A 26404-nucleotide genomic window follows, 5' to 3' on the forward strand; every position below is an offset into this window, starting at 1 on the left:
ACGTCTATAAATATTTGACATGAATGAAAAGGATACAAACAACATGAAAAAATCATGTTCATGTTACAAAAAATTTGTGTGCAGTTATAACATGAAAAAATAAGGTTGACAAAACATAACTTAATTGCGTGTAACCTATTACAATATTTTTTTTTATGTTTATCCCACTGATTATTTTTTTTTAGTGTATCCCAGGCTGCTCCAGTCTGCATGCCAAGTATCCTTGGGCAAGATACTAATCATCGGAGTGTGAATGTGTATGAATGTTAGATACTAAGCACTTAAGAGCTTAGAAGAGGTGCTGGTGTCAATGAATTAGTTGTATAAAGCGCTTTGAGTGCTCAAACAGAGTAGAAAAGCGCTATATAAGAACAAGTCCATTTACATGGTGCGACTCTCCATTCAATGGCTCTGGTAAATATTTTAGAGAGTCACCTGTCATGTCTGCAAGTAACCAGTTGTCAGCAGCAAAGTGATGTGCAATGACCAAATCACTTTTCGTGGACGCAGCTTTAGAAATAAGAATGTAAACATGATTGCTCATGTGCTTCTGATGCGCAAGTCCATAACATGCAACTGTTCCAATTAGACTGTTTGTCATTTTAACTGAATTTTATCGAAGCATACCCAAAACAGAGTCCACTGAGACATTTCAGGTGGCCAACCCGGAGGCCGACGACAGAGACGGAACAGGTCCGGAGGCCAGCCGTGGGGAGGGCAGCGGCGTCGACAAAACCGGTCCGGAGGCCACCTGCGCCGGCAAAGAAGTCCAGTCAGCGGCCTGTCCATTAGTGTTATGAGTCACCTTACAGTGAGATGACAAACAGCAGAAGGTCACGTCCCTCAAGCCAATCCAGTTTAGTACTACAGGCAAGTGGATGGTGGATTTTAACTGAGAAGGCTTGTTCATTCACAGAAACCACAAACACAATGAGATATTGCATGAGTTTAATTGAATACTCCATCACACTGATCAATAAAATCAATAAAACCCCACTGACTGATATATTGACACCCCGCATCCTAATCAATAGGACAGCCGATACAATAAAATAGATGAAAGTTTCCCCAAACATGAGATAAAATATTGCACACTGAATGATCAGGATCAGCTTGTATTGATGATTTCTGCTCAGCAGGCAGCGACCCGTACATTCACAAAAACATCAGAGATTATTGATTATCAGATTAACACTTGAAGAGTTTGATCCAAACATCCTTCAACACCCAGAGAGACAAACATAGGTGCTGCCGTAGAAAATCCCTCTCACTGGATCAAAACAGCAATTCAAACTCTTCATCCATTCATTCATTCATTACATTTACAAGCTGGTGATTTAACATCCCATGTGCCAAGAAAAGTCCCAAAATCCAACACAGAGACACAAGATGACCTCCTCCACTGTGGCCACACCTCCTTCTGTTGCCTGGTTCCATCAATAAAATATACTGGGTGGCGCTGGGCACTGCTATCTGGGTTAGGTTCCTGTCCAGTCTCTGAGGGAAACTGCGCCCCCAAGTATTGGAGAAGAGGTAGTGCCACACTGCACACAGATGGATGCTGATGAGGCAGATGTAGAGTTTGTTTTAACACACCTGGAGGGCCAGGTGGGCGATGTTTACCCACACTGGGACACCACAACTGCAGCTCTGATGGTTTTTAATGTGCATTAGGAGCGTCAGAGGGTAAAAACACAGATAAATGGTCACATTCTGTTTGCTTAGTTTTGTTTTTAAGTCTGCACATTCTGTAATGTGACCTTTAGATATTAGATAATAGCTAAATAAATACAAAATCAGGGGAGAGGTTGGATATGATGATAAAACACTGAATTTGGGGCGATTTCATAGGCACTTTCCTGCTTCAGCTCTTGTTTAAAAATGCTCATGAAAACTTTACCCTATAATATATGGACTACTGAAACATATTTTGTTCAAGGCAACCTATATATTGTGAGAAGATGTGCTGCAGTCATGCCGCATAAATATATTTGGTTTGGTTTTGTTCCAACAGACCTCACTAACATGAACAAGAACATTTTTCAAAAGCCACAACTATTCATGTATATCCATTTGAGGCTGCTTAAGGTTGAGGCTTTCCTAAAAAGAAAAGGAAAAACAATAAAATACTGAGTACAGGTAGCATTGCTCAGCCTTTAGGGATTGATAAAAGCACAGTGAGGCTGGTGACTAAATAAATCACTTCCAGTCACTGACTAAACTGTCCACAAGCATTGAAAAGTGATCACTCCTTTTTCATCACCTATCATGTGTAAACTATTTGATGAAAGACTGTAAAGCTTCTACAAGATGGCCTGGATATGGACTTCCATGTCCACAGATAATGCTCGATATGGGATTGTTTAAGCAAGATAACCATGGATGTACTATGAAGCTTCTACAAATGGCTCCAGTAAAGACATACTGAGTGGAACCAGAATTTCTTAGCTTCTGCTGGGGCGTAAGGAGTGTTGAGCCAACATGATGATCTTTGCTCTAACCTCTGGAACTAAAATACGTGGATGTTGAACTAGAATACATTGCTTTAATGCAGTGGAGGTTTTTGTGTCTCCTGGCTCGATCTGCTCTGTTTTTTTGTCCTCTGAGGCTTGATGGATGGACAATGCTACAGTCTGAAGTCCGATGTGGTAAATCCTGCCATGACTATGGATGGCATGTGTTCACAGAGCTACATTAAAGATCACATTTCATTTTCTCAGATTCGGGTTTTGGTTTGTTTTCACTGCCTCAGCAAACACCACATATCTGGTGCTTATTTAGAGTAAAATCAAGCACTCGCAAAGACATTCTGTTCAGGTCTGATTGTCTCTGGAGATGAAGATGGGAAGAGCAATCACTGCTGGGCTAGCAGGGCATTACGGTTGGCCTTCATCTTCTCCAGGCGCTTGGAGAGGTGGCTGTTACTGACCTCCAGCTCATCAATCCGATCCAGAGCTGAGCGGAGCTGCGAGAGACATAGAAACAATAAATGTTCCTTAGTGCTCACATAGAAAACAGTGAAGACAGAATACATGCCCAAGAAACCAGAAAACACAAAGCAAGGAAAGTCAACTCCCAGACAGAAGGTGGTGCTCTCACCTCTCTCTGCAGCTTTCGTTTCTCTACCTTTAGCTCATCTTCGATCTTCTCTGCATTCTCCGATGCCCCTTTATAGCGACTCACCTGACCCTCCAGACGGATTACCTGAGGACATCAACAGCAACATGAACCGTCTTATTTAAGGCAGATAAAGTTTCAAACTTCTTGATGAAGTCAGATGAAAGTGGACTTTTAGGGAGGGAGTGAGTACAACTAAACAGTTTTGTTGTGTTTCCTGGCCAAGCTACAAGAAAGACCTACAGGAGCTTTTATGACATCCCACACATCTTGACTGATCCCCTCATCGCAGCTATAACAGCTCCTGCTCTTCTGGGAAGGCTTATGGTCAGACAATGATGTTTTGACATTTGCAGTCTCCATTTTACTTCATATCAAAGGTATGTGATGGAGCAGATATTAGGGCTGTGTGCAGGGCGGTTAATTTCTTCCACAGCAAACTCATTCATTCTAGCTTTTATGTACCTCACTTTGTGCACAGTGGCACAAGAGAAAAGGACCTTCCCCAAAACGGTTCACGCAAAGCTGGAAGTAGAGAATTTTCCAAAATGTGACAGTAAGCCGAAGCATGAACATTTTCCTTCAGTGGAACTGAGAGACCTAGATAAACAGGGATTTACAGTTGGTGTGGTCAAACACTTCTGTCCATGCAGTGCACCTATGATAAAGGTGCTCCAAAGATTTATCTTGTTTGAATATTTCTGAGATTGAACCCATTTGGGAAGGAAACACTTAAGCATGTCAGTACTTACATTTTGTTCAAGCGTGGTGACTTCCTGTTCAGATTTCACTAATTTGAATTTAAGGTCACTGATTTGTCTGTTGGCATCTCCTACAGAAAAAGAAAATCAAACGAACAAAGAAACTTAATGATCATTTTAATTATTATTTAATTTCACTGACAACGAATCCACAGAAATTTCACAAATCCAATGTACATTTTGTGAATACTACAACAACGACAAAACTAAACAGAAAACATGAAACTGAAGAATGGCAAGGGGTAGATGAGGAAGATTAAACAGGATGAAAGATTAAAAAGGATGAAAATGATGAAGACTCACTCTGCAGTTCTAGCAGATGAGAGTCCATCCCGTTCTCCAGACCATCGTTTTCTGTATTCTGAACTCCTTCTGTGATGATCTTCTGTCTCTGATCCAGCTGAGACTGCAGTAGCCTCACCTGTTCACACATTCAGAAGCACATTTCATATACTTGGCTAACATCGGATTAAACAAATCTGCAGTGGAGGTGCTTTCCAACTTTATAATACAGGCAACTCACCTGATCCTGTAAACTCTCTCTTTCTTCAAAAAGTTTTTTCAGCCGAAACTCTGAAACAGCAGAAAAAAATTAGTCCAGGAAACAGTCATATTATTCTAGCCTGAATTCTCTTATGGTTTAACCTTGAATTAAACATCAAACACTGATTCGGCACATCTGCCTTTCATTATAGCTTTATTGATTGTGAGCAGAGTGCCCCTTTAATTGTGTTGGAAAAGATCTGTGCCAATCCTTCCCGAGAACATTATGAGTGACGCATTATGTGAGAATAATAATAAATCCTGTAAATGGAAGTTAAAAGCTCCATTAAGTAAAGTCCTTTGACTAGTTGTGGTTTTTCAAACACACTTTGCATGTGTTGTGTCTGAGCAGCTGAAACATGATAGAAAATATAAAAGGACCCAATGTAGATCCTTGAAAAGCTAATCTAAAACTCTGACTCTGAAGTTATCAGTTCTTTAAGTTCTTTAAGTGTACTGGGCACCAATTTGAAGCCTTTCTGCTTCCTCAAGCCAAAAATTACTTAATAAAACTTTACATTTATTCATGATAGAAAATTTCAAATGTAAAATACAGACAAATATTCTTTTCAAACAAGTGCATTTTATTAATCTGAAATTTTTTTTTTTAAAAATACCATCAACCCATTTAAACAGAAATAAACTATTGATTTCATGTAATTGTTTTGATGCCAAATTCATGGCAGTTAAAGTTTACAGCTGCTTACCCTTGTACAGTGTTGCAATTAACTGTCAAGAAAACAATTTCCAAGCAGTCAGCTTATTAAAACATGTCAGTAAAGAACATATTTATAGGTGAATGGTTTAAATATTCACTTTATTTATTTGATCAGTTCAAATACTTACGTACTGATAACAGTACTGATGCTTCATTGATATTTCAAAGTCTAATAATTTAGAATCTAAAGCTCCAACACCGTGACTACCAAATCATTATTTCCTTCATTCTTGTGATTTTAGGAAATGCTGCACTCAGATTTTTTATTTTTCCTGCAGTCTGAACATGACTCTCTCTGTCTTCTGTGGCATTTCATGCTTCCAACTTCAGCAAGAGCCTCCATTTCCATCTGCTGGCCATCCTCGTTGATCTCCTCACAACTGTCAGCTTCTCCGACCAACTCCTTTGAATTTTTGGCAGCTACTACATGACAGCTTTGACTCTTGAATCTCTTTGAACTTGTTGACGAACCCAGATTTGACCCAGACACCTTTGCTGTGGCCTCTTCAGGTTTAGTGAAGTAGGAGTCGATAAAAACAAAAGGCTCTGAGCAACTTGTTACAGTTGTGTCATCTATATCAGCAGGATTTCCTCCAAACAATTCTACCACTTCCATTTCATGGGTTTTAGACATGATCCTTTGTGCCTTTTGGTCAGCATTCATAGGACGATCCAGATTATCTGCATACAGTTTACTTGTGGAGGCTACTTCCAACATCCTTGAAGCTGAATGGTCTCTCAGTAGGCCTAAAGGTCTGGTCAGACATTTTTCCACATGTTTATTAAGTGTAGGATCCATCATGTGGCCAGTTTGCTCTTTGTTATGCTGACTAGGCTTGTTCTTTAATATATTTTCCACATCTGAAGTCCACTTTTGAAGAGATCCCAGGATTTCTGAGAAGATTTGCGAGATTTCAACTACAAAAACTTGATTTCCAGCAAATCCTTGGTGGATATTTTGAGTCATCTTTTCCAAACCAGCACAGATGTCCAGTGGGGCAAATGATTTTGATGTTTGAATGTTACGTTCTGCACATTTGGAGGAACTATGTCTAGCTGGTTCATGAATCCTCTGGTCTTTAAGTTCTTCGGGTGATTGAGCTGTTTCATGAAATGTGTCTTTGTCCACCTGAACCTTTTCCACACTACCAGAAACATCACAATTGTGACTTGATACACTAAGCAGTACCACTTTGCTATCCTGAATGACATGTTCAGTAGGATGATGAAAAAGTTTTGATTTGAGAACAGGTGAAACAACCTCAGGGCATTTTTCTGAATTTTCCTGAGTTTTGCCGATCTGTTCACTAAAGGAGTGTGTCTCTTCTGTTGGATCCTGGTTTGCTGGTGCCGTTGAAACCAGCCCAAATTTATTTTTAGGTTTGGTTGCCATTTTTGGTTCATATATCTTACAAGCAGCCCCTGGCCTTTCTTTATTCATACGTAGTTTGGCTCCTTTCTTTCTATGTAGAAGACGTCCATGTTGCCTGCTCTGGATTTTCTTGATTCTCTTGGGTCTTGGTTGCTTGGTTCTTGCAGCCTCGTTTCCTCCTAGATGTTTGTCAGCTGTGTTTTGTCTTTCTATAGGCTGTTTGATCAACTTGCTTTTGCTGATGGTGGAAATGTCATTCAATGACTTTGACCGTTTAAGAACTTTCCAGAGGTAGTTTTTCTTGTTGTTCTCAGGTGGTCTGTTGCCTTCTTTTGTCTCCCACTCTTTAGTTTTTCCTGAAAGACCAGGAAGAAACATTGGAGGACCAAACACAGCTGACTCTTAGAGAAGTAAAACATAAATTAACTGTCTAGAAGAGAATTAACTGGCTTGTGGTGATGAAGGAAGAAGGCGATCAGAGGGATTAAACGTCAATTCTTGAATTAATCTTCTGTAGCACGAACTCGAAGAGCTGATTTTAAAAATCCAGATACGATGCTGAAGCGATTGAAATCATTTGAGATTTTTATCAAAATTAAAGAAAGATTACGCAAGCATGTGTTTGTTAGAGACTCATTCAGACATGCACATCATGCGATATTAAAAAAAGGGAAACAAAAACAAACAAAAAAAGAAAATGGTTCAGTAAAGTAAAAGGAGATGAAACATTACAAAAATAAAATTACCAATGCCAAGTGAAAATAAACTACTCCAGTTTTATGCTAACATATCTCAAAATTCCATATGTCATATTCCTGCTACAAACTTGTGTAACTAATAATAATGACTTAAAATATAACAAATTTTTTAAAGTCAGAATTGTAATTTACAATCTAATATCCTAAATAAAAATATGTACTCTGGATTTTAAAAAACTGAACACACTGAATTACACCTTTTAAAACATTGTAGCAATTCTGACAATTATAATTTCAAAATGTTAACATTAAACATAAATGTTGTGGTATTAAAACTATAATATGATGTTGATAAGTTAATGCTTTATTTGCATTCACATTAACTACTGTAAAGTTAGCACCTATTCTTCTACATGTACACTTACATAATCATAAAATATAAGTTGGACATACGTCAAAAAAGATAAAAGATTAAAAACAATAACAATAAAATAATTAATATTTATAATAAATGTATAAATAATTAAAGGAATAAAAAAGTCAAAAAAAAAAAAAAAAAACCCCACCCCCCACCCAAACACTTATATATTCTTATGAAAGGTTTATTTGGGTCTTACCAAGCATGTTCTCTCTGCCACCTTGAGGAGACTCCTGAGCCAGTCGAGAGGCAGATTCTGCACTTATATCGTCCTCGTTCCCACCGAGTTCCGCATCCCCATTGGTGGTAATGTCAGGAGAGATGGTTACCCCGTTTTTCTGTCCAGCAGAAATTCATAAAATCAGTAATCAGTCAACAACATAATCAATACCAGTCGCCCTCTGTGTGTGAACGTTGGTTCTTGTATTTAGTCAGAAAGCCTACAGTTCAATTTTAAAAATCTTAAACAGCTTCACATTAACTGTCCTGTGACAGTTAACAGATGTCACGATGTATTTGCGTAAGATTTAGAAACTTGCTATAAAATTTAAAAACACAGCAAACTAAAATAAATATTCTAATAACATAAACCCCTTTTTTAAATGCTTTAAAAGGAATACCGTAATTTTAATAAAGAAAATAATGAAAGTTTTAGAGAATAAATTCTAAATTAGTTAAATTTTTCAAAAAGTTAGTTTAAAGATTCTGATAAATGTAGAAAAGAGTGTAGATACTGACACAGTTTCAAAAGGAATGAGCGCCGACTTTCCCTCCAAGAAAAGCAAACAAACAAACAAACAAAAAACCCTAAAAAAAACTTTTTTGCAAGTATAAATTTAAGTGGTTAAAGTGCAGAGAGAATAATCTGTAATTTAGCAAAACATGTTTCAAAATAAACTTTCACATTTAGAGGCACAAATTGAAATGTTAAGAAAGTTATAAACTTTATATAAAATTAAATAATTTGACCTTAATATCAATAAAGTTGAAATGTTAGTTATAAAAGTATGATAGAATAGGTTTAATTTTAACAATATAATTTATGCTAAAATGGACCATGGCATCAAAGCTTTTCACTTTCATGTAAATATATGTATTCATTTGAATTTATTTAGATAAAAAAAAAATTAGAAACATTAAACAATTTTATCAATTAAAAATTAGTTTTAAAGGAGTAAAGAAGCAATTTTGCAGAAAACCCCCCCCACTGAAAATTAAAAGTTTCATTAGTTCATTGGAACTCTATATGTCCCATTTATTTACCACAGAACAGAGAAATAACAGTAATAAAAATATAAAACATGAGGGATCTAAAAAGTTAATTTGTATAATAAAGCTGTAACTTGACAAAAAAGGGCAAATTTATAAAGGTTTATCAGATTAACAAGTCTTTAACAGATTTAGATACCTAATTTTTTTTTTTTTTTTTTAATTGACACAAGGTTCATTGCAATAAGAACAAAATTTAACAATTTATCTTTTGTAAGTGCAATGCATGAGATTTTAGGTGAAATGAAACTCAAAGGTTTTTCAGATTGTTTTTTTTAAAAGAAGGTTTTTACATGTTAGTTTATGGAACTAATGCTCAGTTTTAAAATGCTAAACTGATGAAATCAGATGTATTCTCAACTCTGAGCTCTTGCTGCTGCTCTTCAGAGTTTGATACCTTTAGTAAATCTCGCAGTCGAACCACCTCGTCTCTGAGCCGGTCACGCTCAATGCAAACAATGTCCGAGATTTCTCTGTGCCGTTCCAACGCCTGAGCGACAACGAGCGGGGAGGAGAGGAAAGAAGTAAGCAAGTAAGGAAGAAAGTAAAGAGTTAGTGAAGGAAAGAAAAGTAAAACCCTAAGAAAGAAGAAGTGAAGCTTCAGACTTAAGTTTGAAAATCGTAAAGCACTGAATGAAACCATACCCCGATTTTTTTGTCTTTCCACTGCAGCGCCTCCTGCAGGTCAGAAACTTCCTGACAGTAACTGCTGCTCTTCAAACGCAGGTCAGCCACTTCCTGTTCACCATAGACCCAGACGAGGGCAGCAGAAAGCAGTAAAAATGAGTAAAGAGCAGAAGAAGGCGGAAGGAAAGAAAGAAAAAGAGGAGGAATAGGACGGCCACACAGCCCAGACAAGCACCTAGACGGCCCAGTCAACCGTCAACACAAACAGTCATACGAGTTTTCTAATGAGCAGGCGTATCGATATTGAACCGTTCGATACAGTGCTTTCGGTTCGGTACGCATATGTATCGAACAATACAACATTTGTAATTTATTTTATCAACTTTCCTTCTGACGATGCTGTCTGTGTTGAGCGCTCAGTGAATCTGCGTTCGACTACTCCACCTAGGGTCGACAGTGCAGCCTAGGCGGAGTATTCGAACGCAGATTCACTGAGCGCTCAACACAGACAGCATCGTCAGAAGGAAGAGCGCAGGGCAAGCTAGCGAGGCAGAAGTTAAGCTCTCCTTACAACATGGACCTCCCCCACCCTCATTCAGATCTGGCGTTTGGAATTATTTTGGTTTTCATGTGACGTATGACCCTGAAGGTAAGCGAGTCATGGACTAAAGTAAAACAGTATGTTGGATGTGCCATGCAATGCTCAATTACATGGGTGGGAACTAGTGTGTTAGTGCAGTTAGCTCGTTAACGTGTTGGCCGTCTAGCCCCATGCACGGGCGATCGGCGGTAGCTCGTTAACGGAGATTTGCCGTGTTGTGGCGTTAAGGTCATTTCAACGAGATTAACCTGAAAGCACTAGTGGGAACACAACGAATATGACTGCGCATTTACGCCGACATCATCCTAGTGCAAAGACAAGTGGAAGCAGAAAAAAAACAAGCAAGCATGCTACTAACTTTAGCCGAGTCATTTAGACAGCTGTTTAATATGCTGCTGAGAATATAGCCCAGAAGAAGCGGATAGTATAGCTTTTATTTTGGAAAGAGACATTTCTCTGTAATAAACTCTTTTCTAAAGATGAGTGATTCCTCAATCAGATACAGGGCTCGCAATATCGCTAGCCCAACGTCCTGGGGCTAGCAATTTTTTTCAGTCGGGGTACCAAAATCTATCTCTGCCCGTCGGGCTATTGTAGGAAGGAAAAATATATGTCAATGCTTTTGCATTCTTTCGGAAATGTAGCTGGGTAATTATGTCATTGGCATCGGTGAGCCACTGTCAATATGTGACATATTGAAATCGCGTTTGAATTTGCGCTTGTTTTTTTGCTTTCACTTTGCAATCGCGCGAACTGTGTATAGAGAGCGACAGCACTGATCTGTGAGTGATGATAATTTGTGCACCAATTCCTCTGACATCGTCTTATTAATTGTTAGCTTACTATGCAAACATGACAAGTGAAATCTCCCGCAGCTTAAACATGTGAGAGGTTGATCGCGCAGAGAATCGCTGAGCTTATGTGAGTACGTGTGTAAAAGCAGCAGGATTTATATTTGACTACGATGACCTGGATGACTGAGAACCTTCACAGACAGATATATATTTTAGTTCTGCTGAGCCAAATAAGACAGGTCAGGGTGAAGAAGTGACAGCCAAAGAAAAGCTTACCACAAAACGGAGAAGTTATGACAAATCAGACTATAAGGCAAAAAGAAAGTGCAGCTTTATGGTTTCATGGACAAAATAATTTCTGTGGCTGCAATATGACGAGCTAAATAACCAGGGCTGCACATAAGTGGTCCGCAGGTGCGCATTCGCTGTCAAAATAAAAAACACGCACAAGGGTTAGGATTAAATTTAAAAACTGTACTTTTGAGTTAAAATATATATTTATGATTTTAATAAATGACAAATTAAAAAGGCATGAACATTTTTTTGTATCGAAAAAATATCGAACCGTGACACCAAAGTATCGAACCGAACCGTGAATTTTGTGTATCGTTGCACCCCTAAAATAAAAAAATAAAATATATATATATATATATATTATGCAGTGTATGAATTCACTGGTGTACAAAGTTATCAGATAGTTTCCTTATATACTGTTACAAAGATGTCAAATGAATTACAAACAGCGATTTGTTCGTTTGGTGTCATATTTATCTCTGTTTTTTGCTTTAGTTTGAGCTTTTTGGACTTTGTGTGCTCAACTGTTTCTGCTACATGTCTTCGCTGTAATTAAAAGTAACATAGTGTGCGTGTTAACCAACCGTGAGCAGCTCCTCAGTCTTTCTCAGAGTTTCTTTCATGTCTTTGAAGTGAAACTGCAGTAAGCTGTGAGCATGACGCTCACGCTCCCACTCCTGAAAACACACACAAACACACACTGATAAACAACAACAGTAGACGAGAAAAAAAAAAAAATCCTCAAATCTGCAGTTAAGATAATTACAGACATGGTAAAAAAAAAAGAAGACCCTCTTTAAATTGCTTAGGCTTTATGTACCAAACGTAATACACATCTAATATTATGCCGTGTCTTTATTTCACAATATTTAACTGTTCATGAAGAACAAACTCCAGCCTCACTGCTTCCAAAGGAACTATGAGGGTCGGTAACACCAAGGTGCATTTTGAGCAGTTCTGAAGTTTCAGGTGTGTTAACATGAAGGTAAGGAAGACATAATCAATGATATTAGAGAAGCAACTGCTGCTTCCTGTCAATCTGGGAAAGGTTATGAGGTCATTTCAAACAATCTGAGGTCCATCATTCTACGGTGAGAAAGATTATTCACAAGTGGAAAACATTCAAGGCAGGAGAGGACGTCCCAGCAAACTCACCCCGAGATCACACCGTGCAAGTCTCAGAGAAAAGATAATGTTTTTTTATTGAATCTTTTTTACTGATCACATGTTGTGAAATGTGCAGAGCAGTCCTGGGTTACAGAATGCTATGAAACAAGGAAGTAAGATACTCTGAGAACGCTGTAATCTCAGAGGTGTTGGTGCTTCAGAAAGCTGAATGTATCACAGCCTGTAAGCAGAATTTCAGCCTTTACATTTAAGGTTAAAGCTCTCAAAGAAAAAAACAACAAAAACAAAAACAAAAAAAAAACAACGTCTTCAATTCAAGAAACTTAAAGAAGCCCAGACGTTTTTCTTTCGAAGATCCATAACTACAATGACCTGGATGGACTGAGAACCTTCACAGATGAGATTTTAGGTATATTTAATTTTTTTTTGTAATAATTTTTTTTTTGTATTTATTGCATGTTTATGTTTTTCACTGCTGTAATCAAAATCATATAAGCTGCTGCACTGAACAACTTTCCCTTCTTGTGACAAGAAAGTGAACTGAAAGTTTTCGAGTTAAATCTGAGGCCGTTAGTGTCACAGCTGAAACTGGGTAACAGCATGATGATCCAAAGCACGGCAGCAAATCTCCGTTAGAAACGTTAGATGCCACAAACGTCCAGACCTCAGTCCGACTGAGACACTTGTGGTTCTATATTTGGGTTCAGTTTTTTTCAAATAAATGAGACACAGTGATGATATATAAAGATGATACGTGGACTTTCTTTTTCTTTGACTCTATTCATATCAAACATGGTTGCAAATATAAATGTATACAAATATGTGACCTTGTGTGCATCGTCGCAGCGGCGCCGCGTCTCCCACAGCAGCTCCTCCATTTCGTTGAGCTCCTCCCTCAGCGTCTCCACCTGATACATCAGAGTCGACTTCTCGTTGTGCAGTTGAGCGTTAGAAACCATCGCTTTACGGTACTTCTCCTCAGTCTCCGCCAGAGAGTCCTACAGTCACAAAATAGGTTTTTATTTTTTTCATATTTATCACAGTAAAGCCCTTGAAACAAACTTTGTACATTTATTTATTTATTATTTATTATTCATTAATTCATTATTCAACATGAGCACTAAAACTGGTGAGTGCTTGAGACACATTTATTTAAATCTTGAATTCAACTTGTTTCAAACACTAAAGAAACTGTCTCATGGTTTTTTTAAACGTGACCTTCATCTCTCTAATGGACGCTTCGGTTTCTACGGAGAATGACGTGTCACAGCTTCCTCTGCGAGATGAGGCTCCGCCCAGCGAGGCCAGAGTGGCTGCTGAGAGCGTCGAGGCCGTCCTAGAGCCCTGACACAAAAATGATTACCAAATTTATATCAGATCATTTAAAATAAATCAATAACAAAAAATGTATTTACTTGGTAAAATTACAGTATTTTAGTTTTTAAAAAATAAATATTAAACATAAATTTTATACAAGTTTAAAAAACATATGATGTTTTTAAAAAGATAAAATAAAATCAAGAGTGGGCTCACTTTATCTGGGAACTCTCTGTCTGTCCTCTCTTCCACCTGAACACAGAAACACTGATTATTGATATGACTGATTGAGTTTTACTGTAAACTTCAATGAGTGAGGCTGCGAGCAGCCAGCAGGGGGGGCCACAGAGTCAGACTGAGACATCCAGAGATGAGAGCTCACCACTGGGCTTGCCCGAGCTGAACTGGCCCTGGAAGAGGCCCGAGAACCCGAACCCAGAAACCCGCTGTAGTCCGAAGGCTGGACATAGGAGGAGGAGGGTACAGAGGATGTAGGAAAAGAGGAAGGGTGAAAAGGAATGAATGCAGGTGAAAGGGAAATAAGAGAAAGGAGAAAAAAAAGGACGGAGGGAGAAAAATTAGGATTGAAGGAAGGAAGGAAGAAAGGAGATGAGAGAAAAAGAGGATCAAAAATTAAATGTGAAGGTGACACAGGAAGGAGGTAGAGAGGGAAAGAAAGAAGAAAGAAAAGAGTTGGTGTCATCAGTTGTTTATCACTTTATCAAGATGTAAAAATAAATCTTTAGAAAACTGATCAAACTCATTAATGATCAATGGAACTTAAATGTTTTGATTAATCAGGATGAAATCAGCATGTGGGTCAATAATGAGTTTGATCATTGCTCTAACTTCACTGCTACTCAGTTTGATCTTCTACTGAGCTACACACAACCACAGGAAGTGATGTCAGAGAGTCAGACCCTATAGCCGTGGCAGCGAGGAGCATCAGAGAAAAACGCTGAAGGCTGCAGACAGGTAGAGACGACCAGACTCTTTATTTTCACAAGAAGTGACCTCACAATGAGCAAGCTCATGATGTGACTCAACCTCTTGATGTTATTGATTATTAATCGGCCTCCTGTCTCTTTCCTGCTTACAGCTGCCGCAGCAGCGTCCCCGTCTGTACATGACCTGCAGTAATCAGCATGAAGCTCTGCAGCTCTGAACGAGCTGCTCATATCTAGTCTTCACGTTCAACCTCTGTCATTTACCACCAAAATGCTTCATACAGCAGCTTAACGAGCCGCAGTCCATTAGCAGAACCTGAGCAGTGTCCATAAAAACTAGGTTTTTATGTAGTAAACTCTTCTTCTGTGGTTAAAATGCTGAGATGTGAACTCACCCTGAGGCTGCCTCGACTCCCAACTGACATCCTCTCCTCATCGTCAGAGATCTGCAATTAAACAAGCAGAGCATCAACAGACAGCACAGTTCTTCACGTCATTGATTCTGTCATTGCCCAGGCTTTACCTTACAGCATAAAGCGTCGTGAGGTGACTGCTGCTGTGGTTTGGTGCTATATAAATAAAAACTTTAAAAAAAAAGCTTTACTAGACCTGAGTTAGACCTGAGTGTAAACTATCCAGAGCTTATTGGATGATCTAATGTTCTTTAGAAGTTGATCCAGCCTTAGGATGTTGCTTTGTGTTTAGATTTTAGGGGACCAAACACTCAGACCTCCTGGTGAGTTAGTGGAAACTAACCATGCCTACAATGATGTCATAGTGTCCCAAATACACCTTTCCACACAAGTCGTAACTGGAGGTGTGATAGTCAGCGTGGACAGGTAACACACATGATTTTTAATTTGTTAAAGAAATAAAGAAACAGAAAAACAGGAAAGAGATACAGACCGACGCGTGCCTCCGAGAGTGGCGAGAATACCGCTCACTATCCTCCTGAAAGGCCACGAAGTAGAAAGCAGGTTAAAAGATTGAAACCAAAGAAGAAGGCGGCAGGTGTCCTCTGAACACGTTAAACAGCAGGTTATTGCATCATTGGCATGGTCTAATAAAGCACAAACACATGAAGGCTGCTGCATGCAGACAAGAAGCATGGGGGGAGAAATGACAGACCATAGCCTGTCAAAATACTACAAAAATTTTGTAGTTCTTATTTTAAAAAAAAGAAAGAAAATAAAAGTAATAAAAGAGGTCTGCTTAGGGGATAAGTCGAACACAGTGTAAAAGTATAAATACAAGAATAAAAAATGAAGATACACAAAAAGCAGTTAAAAGTAATGCTCTATTAATTTAAAAATAAATGCAAATTGACACAAATATAAAAGTTAATATTAATTAGAATTAAACAGAAATCAGACGCAGGTGTGAAACAGCAGCAGCTGCAGAGACGTGCGAGCAGGAACGGTTACTGGGAGGATGATAACTGATAATCTATCAGACAGGATTAAACAGGCCATTAATCTGAGCCTGTCTGAGCACGTGCAGAACAGACAACAACAACAACAACAACAGACAGTGGCATCCTGCTGACACATGAAAACTCCTGCTGTTACGCACTTAAAAAAAAAAAAAAAAAAAAAGAGCTGGGTAAATGGGGTCAGGCTTTAGGATTGAGACAAAAAAAATCAGCTGGTTTCACTCAAACATCTGGATTCAGGCTCAGTTTTATTTGACTTTTAACATAACGTTAAACTGTGCTCATGTACATGTAGCTTACATTAAGGTAATACTGTTTTATTCTTTTTTATATTCATTACATTTTAATATGCTGTGTTACGTGATATAAAAGACACCTTAGTGTTGCTTTTACTTACATCACGTTCCATTAAATCGCATTAAAGTTTAAACTTTTATTCAACTTTTTGCTGAATCACACTGTGTTAACAAAATTAAATTCAATATTTGATGAATTATTGTCATGATCTCTGTCCTGTAATATGAACTCAACATTTAATATAAAATTACGGCATTTTCAATACAATTTTATTTTTCCTTTCTTTTATATTTATATCAAACAAATTACATTATTAGTATTTTATTTCAAACTGTGACACTCTTAAATGTAACTCATGTTAACGTGTACAGCCCAGAGTCACATGGGAGGCTTCAAAGGGCTGGTTTATTTTATGTTACACAGAAAACAGGTTCTGTTACATTGTTTAAAATATTGATTATAATTATAAAACTCTAAAATCGGATACTTTTTACTTTCTATTTTTTAATGACTTCTAATACAACGCCTATTTAAATTCATTTCTGTTTTATTTGTGGATACACATTTAATATGTTGTTTCATTTCTAATGATGCATTGCATTGATTGCATTTTGCATATACAGCTCATGTAATATGCTACACTGTTATCTAAATGTAATTATTATGTACTTACACGACGGGTATTTTTTATTAGACCGTGTTTTATTATAACTCAAGTCTTGTTTTAGAGTCATATGATTGACTATGAGCTGTTGCACAGGTAATATGATGAAACGGCCCTTTATCTCCACTGGAACTTTCATGTGTCAGCCTGACACTCGCACAGAGTCCTACCATCCACTGCTCAATGTGACCCCACTTATTATCCACACCGTAATACTTCTGTAGAGGAGGACGAAGAGGTGGAAGAGGAGAAGATCAAATGGGGGAAAGGACAAAGTTTCAACTATTCAAAGACAAAATATGAAATCTGTTTGCTTTGTCCTTCTGGGGACACCAGCTGGGTGGAGTTAGTGCAAAGCCCTACCCAGCTGGTTCCCCCAAAAAGATAAAACTAAAAGAAAGAATGAGTTAAGGCTGAATGGAGGACTTATTCATACCTTATGACTGTGAAACAGCTAAAGGAAGAACGAGAGGAGAGAAAAAACAGGTCAGAGAAGCCAGAGGTCAAAGGTCAAAGGGGTGTCCAGGATAATGAAGACAGAGGACACAAACAGACTGCAGCTCAGTGGGAGATAACGGCTGAGACTTTAAACCCAGAGTCTGTGTCTCCAACAATTTCAAAGTAACTACACATTTATAGAAATGTAACTATTTAACTTCTTGTCCGACTTTCACAGCAAAAGCAGTTTTTTTTACTTTGTCAGAGGCTGATGATGCTCAGCTCTTTTCTGAATCTCATTCATCAGTCACTCACTGATCAATGACCCGTCATTCAAAGCCCTTTCTTATTTTTTATATCTTTGGTATAAGAAGCAAAATCAGAAGAGCTGATGAAAACAAACTAATCATTACAAACAATCAGTAAACAGACACACTGTAATAATTTATTGTTAATAAAGTTGTTCTGAGACTCACCACAGCAGGACAAGGCCGGGTTACCTCCACACTTCAGACCGAGCGGTGACTAAAGGCTCAGTCAGACTGGCCTTTGACCTCACATAAACACAATTTGATGACTTCCTGTCTTTGTTTATTCTTACTCTTTAGTAAACTGAGTTTTTTTTACGGCATGCAGCCCTGCTGCACAGCCTGAAATTTTATAAGATAAGACTTGAGAACAGGAACAGTGTTTACTGAGGTCAAAGGTCATTAGAATGAATGAATCAACAAAGAGAAGATGACCTGCTTTTTACATTTTCAATTTTTTTTTTTTAACTGTTCTTATTTACGTGGTTTTAAAACATACCTGAAGAAGTCAGTTTTTCCTCCTTGCATCAAACTGTTTTCACAAGCTTGTAAAATAAACTGTTTCCATGTGAAATTGTGAGCTCTTCTCTTTCTGATCAGTAATTGATCACCACAATTATAATCATTGTTTCTTAAAAAATAAAAGCCTGCTAACCTCTTTCTGTCGCTCCAGCTCCTTCATGCGGATTTCTCGGGCCTCGGCTCTCGCGGCCCGCTTAGCTGCCAGCCGTGCCTCCGCCTGAACACACATGGAGAGCAATACATCAGCCAAAATTTTGTGATCAATAACCAATTACCGGGTCACAGGTTTCAAATGCTATGAGTCAGCAATAAAAAAAAATTATAATAAACACCAAAAAAAAAAACAAAAAAAAAACCCAAAACTGTGATTGATAATAAAACATGAATGTTATGTAACTTTAATAAGAATGTAAGTTAAAATTAAATAAATAAATAAAAGCCTCATTCAGCTGTCTGTTCGTCATTGATCAATAACTCGATCAAATTCCTCTCAGCTTTAATCAATACACTCAGTGATGTCATCAGTCACTGTTAGAGACCATAAACCTGAACCACTTCCTGCTTTTATTAAATTAAATTCTAAATGTAAAACTAAAGCTGCTAAAAAGTAATGACATTAAAGCTTAAAATTTAAAAAAAAAAAAATAATAAAAAAAATTCACACCAAAACAAATAAAAATAAAATAAAATAAAAATGTCCTGAAAATTACATTTTAATAAACAGTTTGTTGCTTATTTTGAAACATTTTCTGTTCTTTTTTTTTTTAACACTTCTTATTTACAATCTTTCATTTTTATTTTAAGCATTAAATAATTATGTAAATACAAGTTTAAAAAAAAGTTTGTAACCTAAAAATATTTTATCTGAAAAAAATAAAATTAAAAACAACATCTTACTTGCAAAAATAACCTAAAATACTGTGAAAATGTTAAACAGTAAATATATTTATGTGAAACTGATGTAAATGTTTGAGGTTTGATTCTTCAGGTGAGTCTCAGGTGAGTCCAGCAGGGGGCATCAGTGTGTCTCTCAGGTTCATTCAAAAAGATTTATCAGCACAACAACAGCGTTATTATAAAGTACAGGTGATCACAGTCAGACACCAGCTGATCAATTACTCCACAGGAGACATCGTCTTAATTACTGAATCAATCTATAGGTGTCATGTGATTGGCTGCCACAAATCACCTGATAACACATGCCTCAGCTCAGGCATGTCTAAAAAGAAAAGGTGTCCAGACTTGTGACAACATCAGAAATGACTTTAAATTACCAGAGAAGAAAAGCTGCTGTTTCCAGGACACCACTTAAAAGGACAGTACACCCGAGTGTGCAAACACCTGTCAACATTTAAGCTGTGTGTTCTGTCACTGCAGAAGGAATGTGGTCCATCCACCTCTCTTCATACCTGAGACACTCCCTCCATCTAACTGTCAGCACACACCTGAGAGATACCTGAGAACACTCAACTCTAGGCCTGCCACAAACGATTATTTTGATAGTCGACTAGTCACCGATTATTTTTGCGATTAGTCGACTAATCAGATCATGCATCCATTGGACGTAAAACATACAGCTTATTGCACCAGCATGCATCTGCTCTTAAACAGTGGGGCAAAAAAGTATTTAGTCAGCCACCGATTGTGCAAGTTCCCCCACTTAAAATGATGACAGAGGTCAGTAATTTGCACCAGAGGTACACTTCAACTGTGAGAGACAGAATGTGAAAAAAAAAAAATCCATGAATTCACATGGTAGGATTTGTAAAGAATTTATTCGTAAATCAGGGTGGAAAATAAGTATTTGGTCAATAACAAAAATACAACTCAATACTTTGTAACATAACCTTTGTTGGCAATAACAGAGGTCAAACGTTTACTATAGGTCTTTACCAGGTTTGCACACACAGTAGCTGGTATTTTGGCCCATTCCTCCATGCAGATCTTCTCGAGAGCAGTGATGTTTTGGGGCTGTCGCCGAGCAACACGGACTTTCAACTCCCGCCACAGATTTTCTATGGGGTTGAGGTCTGGAGACTGGCTAGGCCACTCCAGGACTTTCAAATGCTTCTTACGGAGCCACTCCTTTGTTGCCCGGGCGGTGTGTTTTGGATCATTGTCATGTTGGAAGACCCAGCCTCGTTTCATCTTCAAAGTTCTCACTGATGGAAGGAGGTTTTGGCTCAAAATCTCACGATACATGGCCCCATTTATTCTGTCCTTAACACGGATCAGTCGTCCTGTCCCCTTGGCAGAAAAACAGCCCCATAGCATGATGTTTCCACCCCCATGCTTTACAGTAGGTATGGTGTTCTTGGGATGCAACTCAGTATTCTTCTTCCTCCAAACACGACGAGTTGAGTTTATACCAAAAAGTTCTACTTTGGTTTCATCTGACCACATGACATTCTCCCAATCCTCTGCTGTATCATCCATGTGCTCTCTGGCAAACTTCAGACGGGCCTGGACATGCACTGGCTTCAGCAGCGGAACATGTCTGGCACTGCGGGATTTGATTCCCTGCCGTTGTAGTGTGTTACTGATGGTGACCTTTGTTACTTTGGTCCCAGCTCTCTGCAGGTCATTCACCAGGTCCCCCCGTGTGGTTCTGGGATCTTTGCTCACCGTTCTCATGATCATTTTGACCCCACGGGATGAGATCTTGCGTGGAGCCCCAGATCAAGGGAGATTATCAGTGGTCTTGTATGTCTTCCATTTTCTGATGATTGCTCCCACAGTTGATTTTTTCACACCAAGCTGCTTGCCTATTGTAGATTCACTCTTCCCAGTCTGGTGCAGGTCTACAATACTTTTCCTGGTGTCCTTCGAAAGATCTTTGGTCTTGGCCATGGCGGAGTTTGGAGTCTGACTGTTTGAGGCTGTGGACAGGTGTCTTTTATACAGATGATGAGTTCAAACAGGTGCCATTCATACAGGTAACGAGTGGGGGACAGAAAAGCTTCTTACAGAAGACGTTACAGGTCTGTGAGAGCCAGAGATTTTCCATGTTTGAGGTGACCAAATACTTATTTTCCACCCTAATTTACGAATAAATTCTTTACAAATCCTACCATGTGAATTCATGGATTTTTTTTTCAAATTCTGTCTCTCACAGTTGAAGTGTACCTCTGGTGCAAATTACTGACCTCTGTCATCATTTTAAGTGGGGGAACTTGCACAATCGGTGGCTGACTAAATACTTTTTTGCCCCACTGTATAACTATCATTAGCTTACAGCTTGAAGTGTTTAAGGTCTGTGCTAACCAAAAATAAAGATAAGATGATAGTTTATTAAACTTTTAATGAAATTTGCAGATTGTCTCGGTGGAGTTTAGTAAACCCAGCCGTCTGCTCTTTGCTATCTAAAATATAACAGGACACTGGAGTATGTTCTTGAGCTTCTCACACTTCTGATAATCAGTTGTCTGCTTGATGTTTATTCAGTTGTGTAACAACTATAACTTTAATCTCAGCCAAACCGATTTACTTAGGAACAAATAAAATACTGAAAAAAGCCAAACAATAACATTTTAGAGTAATATTAAAACTAACTAGCTGCCGCCATTGTTGGAAACTGAGCAGAGCTGCGCTATGAATTCTGGGATAGGTTGGGCCACGAAGCAACCCATCCTTCAAATCTGGGGAAATGAAGGACACATTTGTCGGCTGCATTTGTCGGAGTCTTCAAATTTGGACAGTCTTCGTCGTGTCGCTGTAACGTAATCGGCCTAAAAATGCGGGAACAGGAGGATGCGATTCTTGAATTTGGACACAGCTACGATACCCGACACTGCTTCTTCTTCTTTGGGGTTTAGCGGCAGCTGGCATCCTTATACACGCAGTGCTGCCATCTTCTGTTTCAGTCCGTTATTACACTCTTAAATCCTGCTACTTACTTATTCCTGTGTCTTTTGGGATCTTACAAAGCTTCAAATGATGCGTCGAAGACTAAATTAGTCGATGATTTTGATAGTCGACATAATCGTGACTAGTCGACTAATCATGGCAGCCCTACGCCCAACCCAGCCTTCAAATCTGGGGAAATTAAGGATGCATTTGTCGGATGCATTTGGAGAAGTCTTCGAGTTTGGACAGCCTTTGACGTGTCACTGTAACGTAATCAGCCTACAAACGCGGCTACAGCCTACAAAATATTTATATTTTAATGCAATTACTTTATTATATTATACATTCATTATTGTAAGCATAAAAGTACCTAATTTTTTGGAAAGATTTTTCACAATTTGAATTAATCTTTTTTTTTTTTTTTAAATGATAAAAATACTAGTTTAGTGTTTAAATAATAAAAAGTACCACCAGTTTATTTTGTACTTATAAACTCCTGAATATTATACTTTTACTGGTTTTAAAAACATTTTACTTTATCAAACATGAATTTGATGGTATATTTAAACATGTACAAGAGTCCTTGTCTTTACACTGCAGTGATGATGAGTCTGCTGGTGATGAAGATGAGTGGGCTCGTCATGTTGTGACTGCTGAAATGCAGATTAATGTTTGTGCTTCAGCAGGGGATTAAGAGAGGTTGCACATATACACACACGTACAGAGTGTGTGTTTGTTCTCCCAGTAGGTCAGTGGGAGGGAAAACTTTGGTATTTGTGTCACACCAGACTCCAGTGAAAAAAAAAAAGCCTGATTTAACAGTGTCCACACTGCTGATTAGAAACACACACACACACACAGCTTAAAGGCTGTGTGTGTGTGTACGTGCTTCAGGCTCACTGAATGTGGCCAAACCAGTTTCAGGGTGAGGCTCCACAGCTAGCGCCACCACCCGCTGAGAGAAGAACCACAACCGAGCAACAGCAACATCACCGAGCAACAGCAACAACAACAAAAACAAGCTCCACAGTGAGGTGTGACACATGCTGGGAGTTTTCATTGAATCTGATAAGTGTTGGGTTGGATGAAAGGATGTTTACTCCACATCCACGAAAGCTTCTGACCAGAACCGGGCAACGAGAGCAAATCAGCATCTCGCCTGCATCATGACTTACGAGTTCTTGCCCTCATAGTTAAACTGGTTTGTACTGCAGATATGCAGAGATGCTGTTTTCCTGTAATGTGATGGGACCCAAGTGCTGCAACAGACTAGTGAGATCACCAATCATGATGGTGATCAGTGGCACACAGTTTTTAGTTGTCTTCATTTCCATTCATCTTCTCTTTTCTAAAACCAAAAATGTGTTACATTTGTAACTACACACCCTGCACTGCGTTTTAAAGTTGGCAGTACATACACAGGGAATATTAACAGAATTACTAACATAACGAAACAAACTAATGCACATGGACGAGACTATGTAGCTTTTCAATTACAGCTGAAGCTGCCACACTTCAAATTTATCATAAAAGAAAACCTAGTGCTGTCAGTGTTAATCTCGTGAAAATGACGTTAACGTTAACGCGGCAAATCTCCGTTAGTGAGTTATCGTGGATCACCCTGTATGTGGGGCTGCACATTATCAACACGTTAGCGCGGTTAGCTAGTTAATGTGTTACCGCCGTCCAACGTCATTTTAACAAGTTACCAATCCAACATTTTGTCCTTCACATCTTCCAAATCCATCAAACTGGCCAGATTAGAGTCCTTGCTGGGCCAATTCTGGTCCCCAGGCCTTACATTTGATACCCCTGAACTATACCATAGGCGTTGCTCCATTATAGTCGAGTAGTACCTAACGTGTGTGGAGTTGTTACATCAAATGACTTCCAGTGAAGTCCTTTGTTTCAAAAATGGCAGTTTTGATTTTTGTTAAGGAGGTGCTCTCGTAACTGATCAAGTGACGTTACTGTGCAGCCAATTGGTGATATGCAGTCTGTTATTTCCAGATCACCTCTGGTCACTATAAACCCAGGTCAAGTACTAAAAGTGTCTGATACCAAGTTCTATCACCTGAAACAGACAGTTTACTAAAAACAGATTATAGTCAGGGCTCAGAGTTAGAAAGCAGTCAATCTGCAACATCAGTCTGAGTTTCCAGCTTGAGCACCCAGGGCGACACACTTTTGTTCTCACATTTTTTCCTCCCAATTATCATCATCATCACAATCATCAGGTCTTTACTACAAACCGCTCAGATGTGACACCAAACGTGACCTGCAGCAGATCTCCTGATTTAATCTCGATTTAGACTCCATACACCATCCACTGATGTCACAGTCAGATGGAAAATATGAGGAACCAAAGATCTACAGATCTGTGACATACTGAAAGTAAAACTGTACAATACTCTGAAGTATCAAACTATTGGAACACAAATTATACTGTAATTTTATCATTTCACTTTCAAATTGAGTAAAAATTTCATGATTTGTTCCTATTATTTTTATGTAAACACATTTTAAAATGTTAATTTTTTAGACGTTACTCAGATATATTAATATTTTACTGTAATAATTTAATGCTTCTGATCTTCTGCTGTGAAATAAAGTCTTGGCCGGGGTCCAGAGGGGCCCCTAAGCAGTGTGCGGCCCTGGGCCCTAAACAGCTGGGACCAGCTGTGATTCACAGAAACGTTTCTCTGATGTCAATTTCTCCCCCTGATCGATCAAATCGACACCAGCGGGTCTATTAATAAACATCCTCACCTCCCGAGCGATCTGGTTCAGTGCATCGTCTTCTCCGGTCAGTTTCTCCCGGTTTGGGATCCTCTTCCGGCCCGGTCCCTGAGTCCCCATGGTTCCGGATGATCCTCAGAGACCCCCCGTGGTCCGGGACATGCGGCTCAAAATAAAAATAAAAAATAAAAAATCCTGAATAAGCCGGATGGAGACTAAAAACTGGTTTTCTTGATGCTAGGCTCCGCTGCAGGCTCCGCTTCTCTCCGGTCGGGTTCCTGGTCCGGCCCGTATCTCATGTCTCCATAGCCCAGGAGGATTTTACCTGGAGCCAAATTATCCACAAAGGCCCCCGTCAGTCCTGAACCTACCCACTTCAAGTTTAGAATGAGATTATCCAAAATAAACCGGGCTATCTTCAAAGAAAAAAGGCGATTGTAATGTGATTCTGCAGTTAGACTCTCCGGGATCAGAGTCCCGCAGTTCGCATCACTCAGAGGTGTACCTGCGCCCGAATTATCCACAAAGGGCCCCTTTAGTCCTCGGTGCACTAACCTGACAGTTGGAACCAATAAAACCCCTGATAAACCCGGGTTTGTGTCAAAACCGGGATCCTGCCCCTGCGGTTTTGCGGTCAGAGGACGTGCGGAGCGGCTTCGGCCGAGATGCCGCAGCAGAGAGCTGAAGTTAGCCGTCTGCCGGCGTCACCACCGGAAAACCTCAGCCGGAAAACCGTAAATATCCCGCATCTGATCCCGCACCCCTCCGCAGGGACTAACCGTCACTGCAGCGTCGGTGAAATAAACGTCAGCTCGTTAATCCGCCATCTTATCGGAGCTCCCGAGGAGGAGAAGGCGCTGCTAACTCCCGGACCCTGATGTACACACGAGACGGGCTGGCAGGTGAGCCGCAGGTGGGCCGTTCCCTAACAGTGAACGCATCACGACACGCCGCAGTGTGACAGGGAGGGGGCTTTTATTGTGGAGGAATCAAACATGCACCGCCGGAAGAGACGCTAGAAAACAAAAGCTGATGAACGATCAGTCAGCTTTATGTGTGTTCAGAAGTGACGTTTCCATGGTGACAGTGCTCATGGACTAAACCTTTAGCTGTCTCATGACGACTTTAAAGTCCGACCTCAGTTGGGGTTTGGGGAGGCAGGGAGAGTCTGGTTACTGAGGGAAACCATGGAAAAATGAAAGAAAGGGACTCCAGGAAGCAGCGTTGACAGGTGACTGATTCTATAAATGTTCCTATTGATAACTGAGCCAAATGTATTTAAATCGGGTTTAACAAACAGGAAGTGTTGAGCTCAGACCTCACAGTGTAAACACATCTGAGACTGTCATTTTTCCACACCGATTTTTCCAACCTCACCACATGCTCTTACTGTTTCACTTAAGCAGGACAGGAAAGAAGCTCTCAATGGGAACAGATTTTCATATTAAGAGCACATTTGAATGGTTTTTTCTTTAATTTGTTGTCAAATTCTGAGAACAGACAGGCTGTTTGGATGCTCCATGCTCCATACTCCAACAGTACTCAATGTATAAA

General features: G+C 39.2%; 1 protein-coding gene across 10 annotated transcripts; it reads right to left on the bottom strand.

Moving 5' to 3' along the window:
* Positions 1 to 931: 931 nt before the first annotated feature.
* lrrfip1b (leucine rich repeat (in FLII) interacting protein 1b) lies at positions 932 to 26067 on the bottom strand. Of its 10 annotated transcripts, XM_026177726.1 has the most exons (19): positions 24881 to 25908; positions 18399 to 18482; positions 17434 to 17451; positions 17168 to 17215; positions 15511 to 15555; positions 15000 to 15050; positions 14040 to 14117; positions 13874 to 13909; positions 13559 to 13684; positions 13168 to 13338; positions 11797 to 11889; positions 9542 to 9634; positions 9294 to 9386; positions 7827 to 7965; positions 4402 to 4451; positions 4182 to 4299; positions 3870 to 3949; positions 3100 to 3204; positions 932 to 2965 (listed from the first exon to the last, which is right to left on the bottom strand). In XM_026177726.1, exons 1-19 carry the CDS (start codon positions 24968 to 24970, stop codon positions 2855 to 2857), a joined length of 1629 nt encoding a protein of 542 aa, XP_026033511.1. In that variant the 5' UTR covers positions 24971 to 25908; the 3' UTR covers positions 932 to 2854. The 10 variants fall into 10 exon arrangements, with proteins under 10 accessions (XP_026033511.1, XP_026033502.1, XP_026033501.1 ...); XM_026177717.1 differs by lacking the exons at positions 932 to 2965; positions 3100 to 3204; positions 3870 to 3949; positions 4182 to 4299; positions 4402 to 4451 and adding an exon at positions 4985 to 6867 and having other exon boundaries at positions 24881 to 25175; positions 25630 to 26067; XM_026177716.1 differs by lacking the exons at positions 932 to 2965; positions 3100 to 3204; positions 3870 to 3949; positions 4182 to 4299; positions 4402 to 4451 and adding an exon at positions 4985 to 6867 and having other exon boundaries at positions 24881 to 26067.
* Positions 26068 to 26404: the final 337 nt, after the last annotated feature.

The sequence above is a fragment of the Astatotilapia calliptera genome, chromosome 8 (genome assembly GCF_900246225.1).
Source record: "Astatotilapia calliptera chromosome 8, fAstCal1.2, whole genome shotgun sequence".
NCBI classification, from domain to species: Eukaryota; Metazoa; Chordata; class Actinopteri; order Cichliformes; family Cichlidae; genus Astatotilapia; species Astatotilapia calliptera.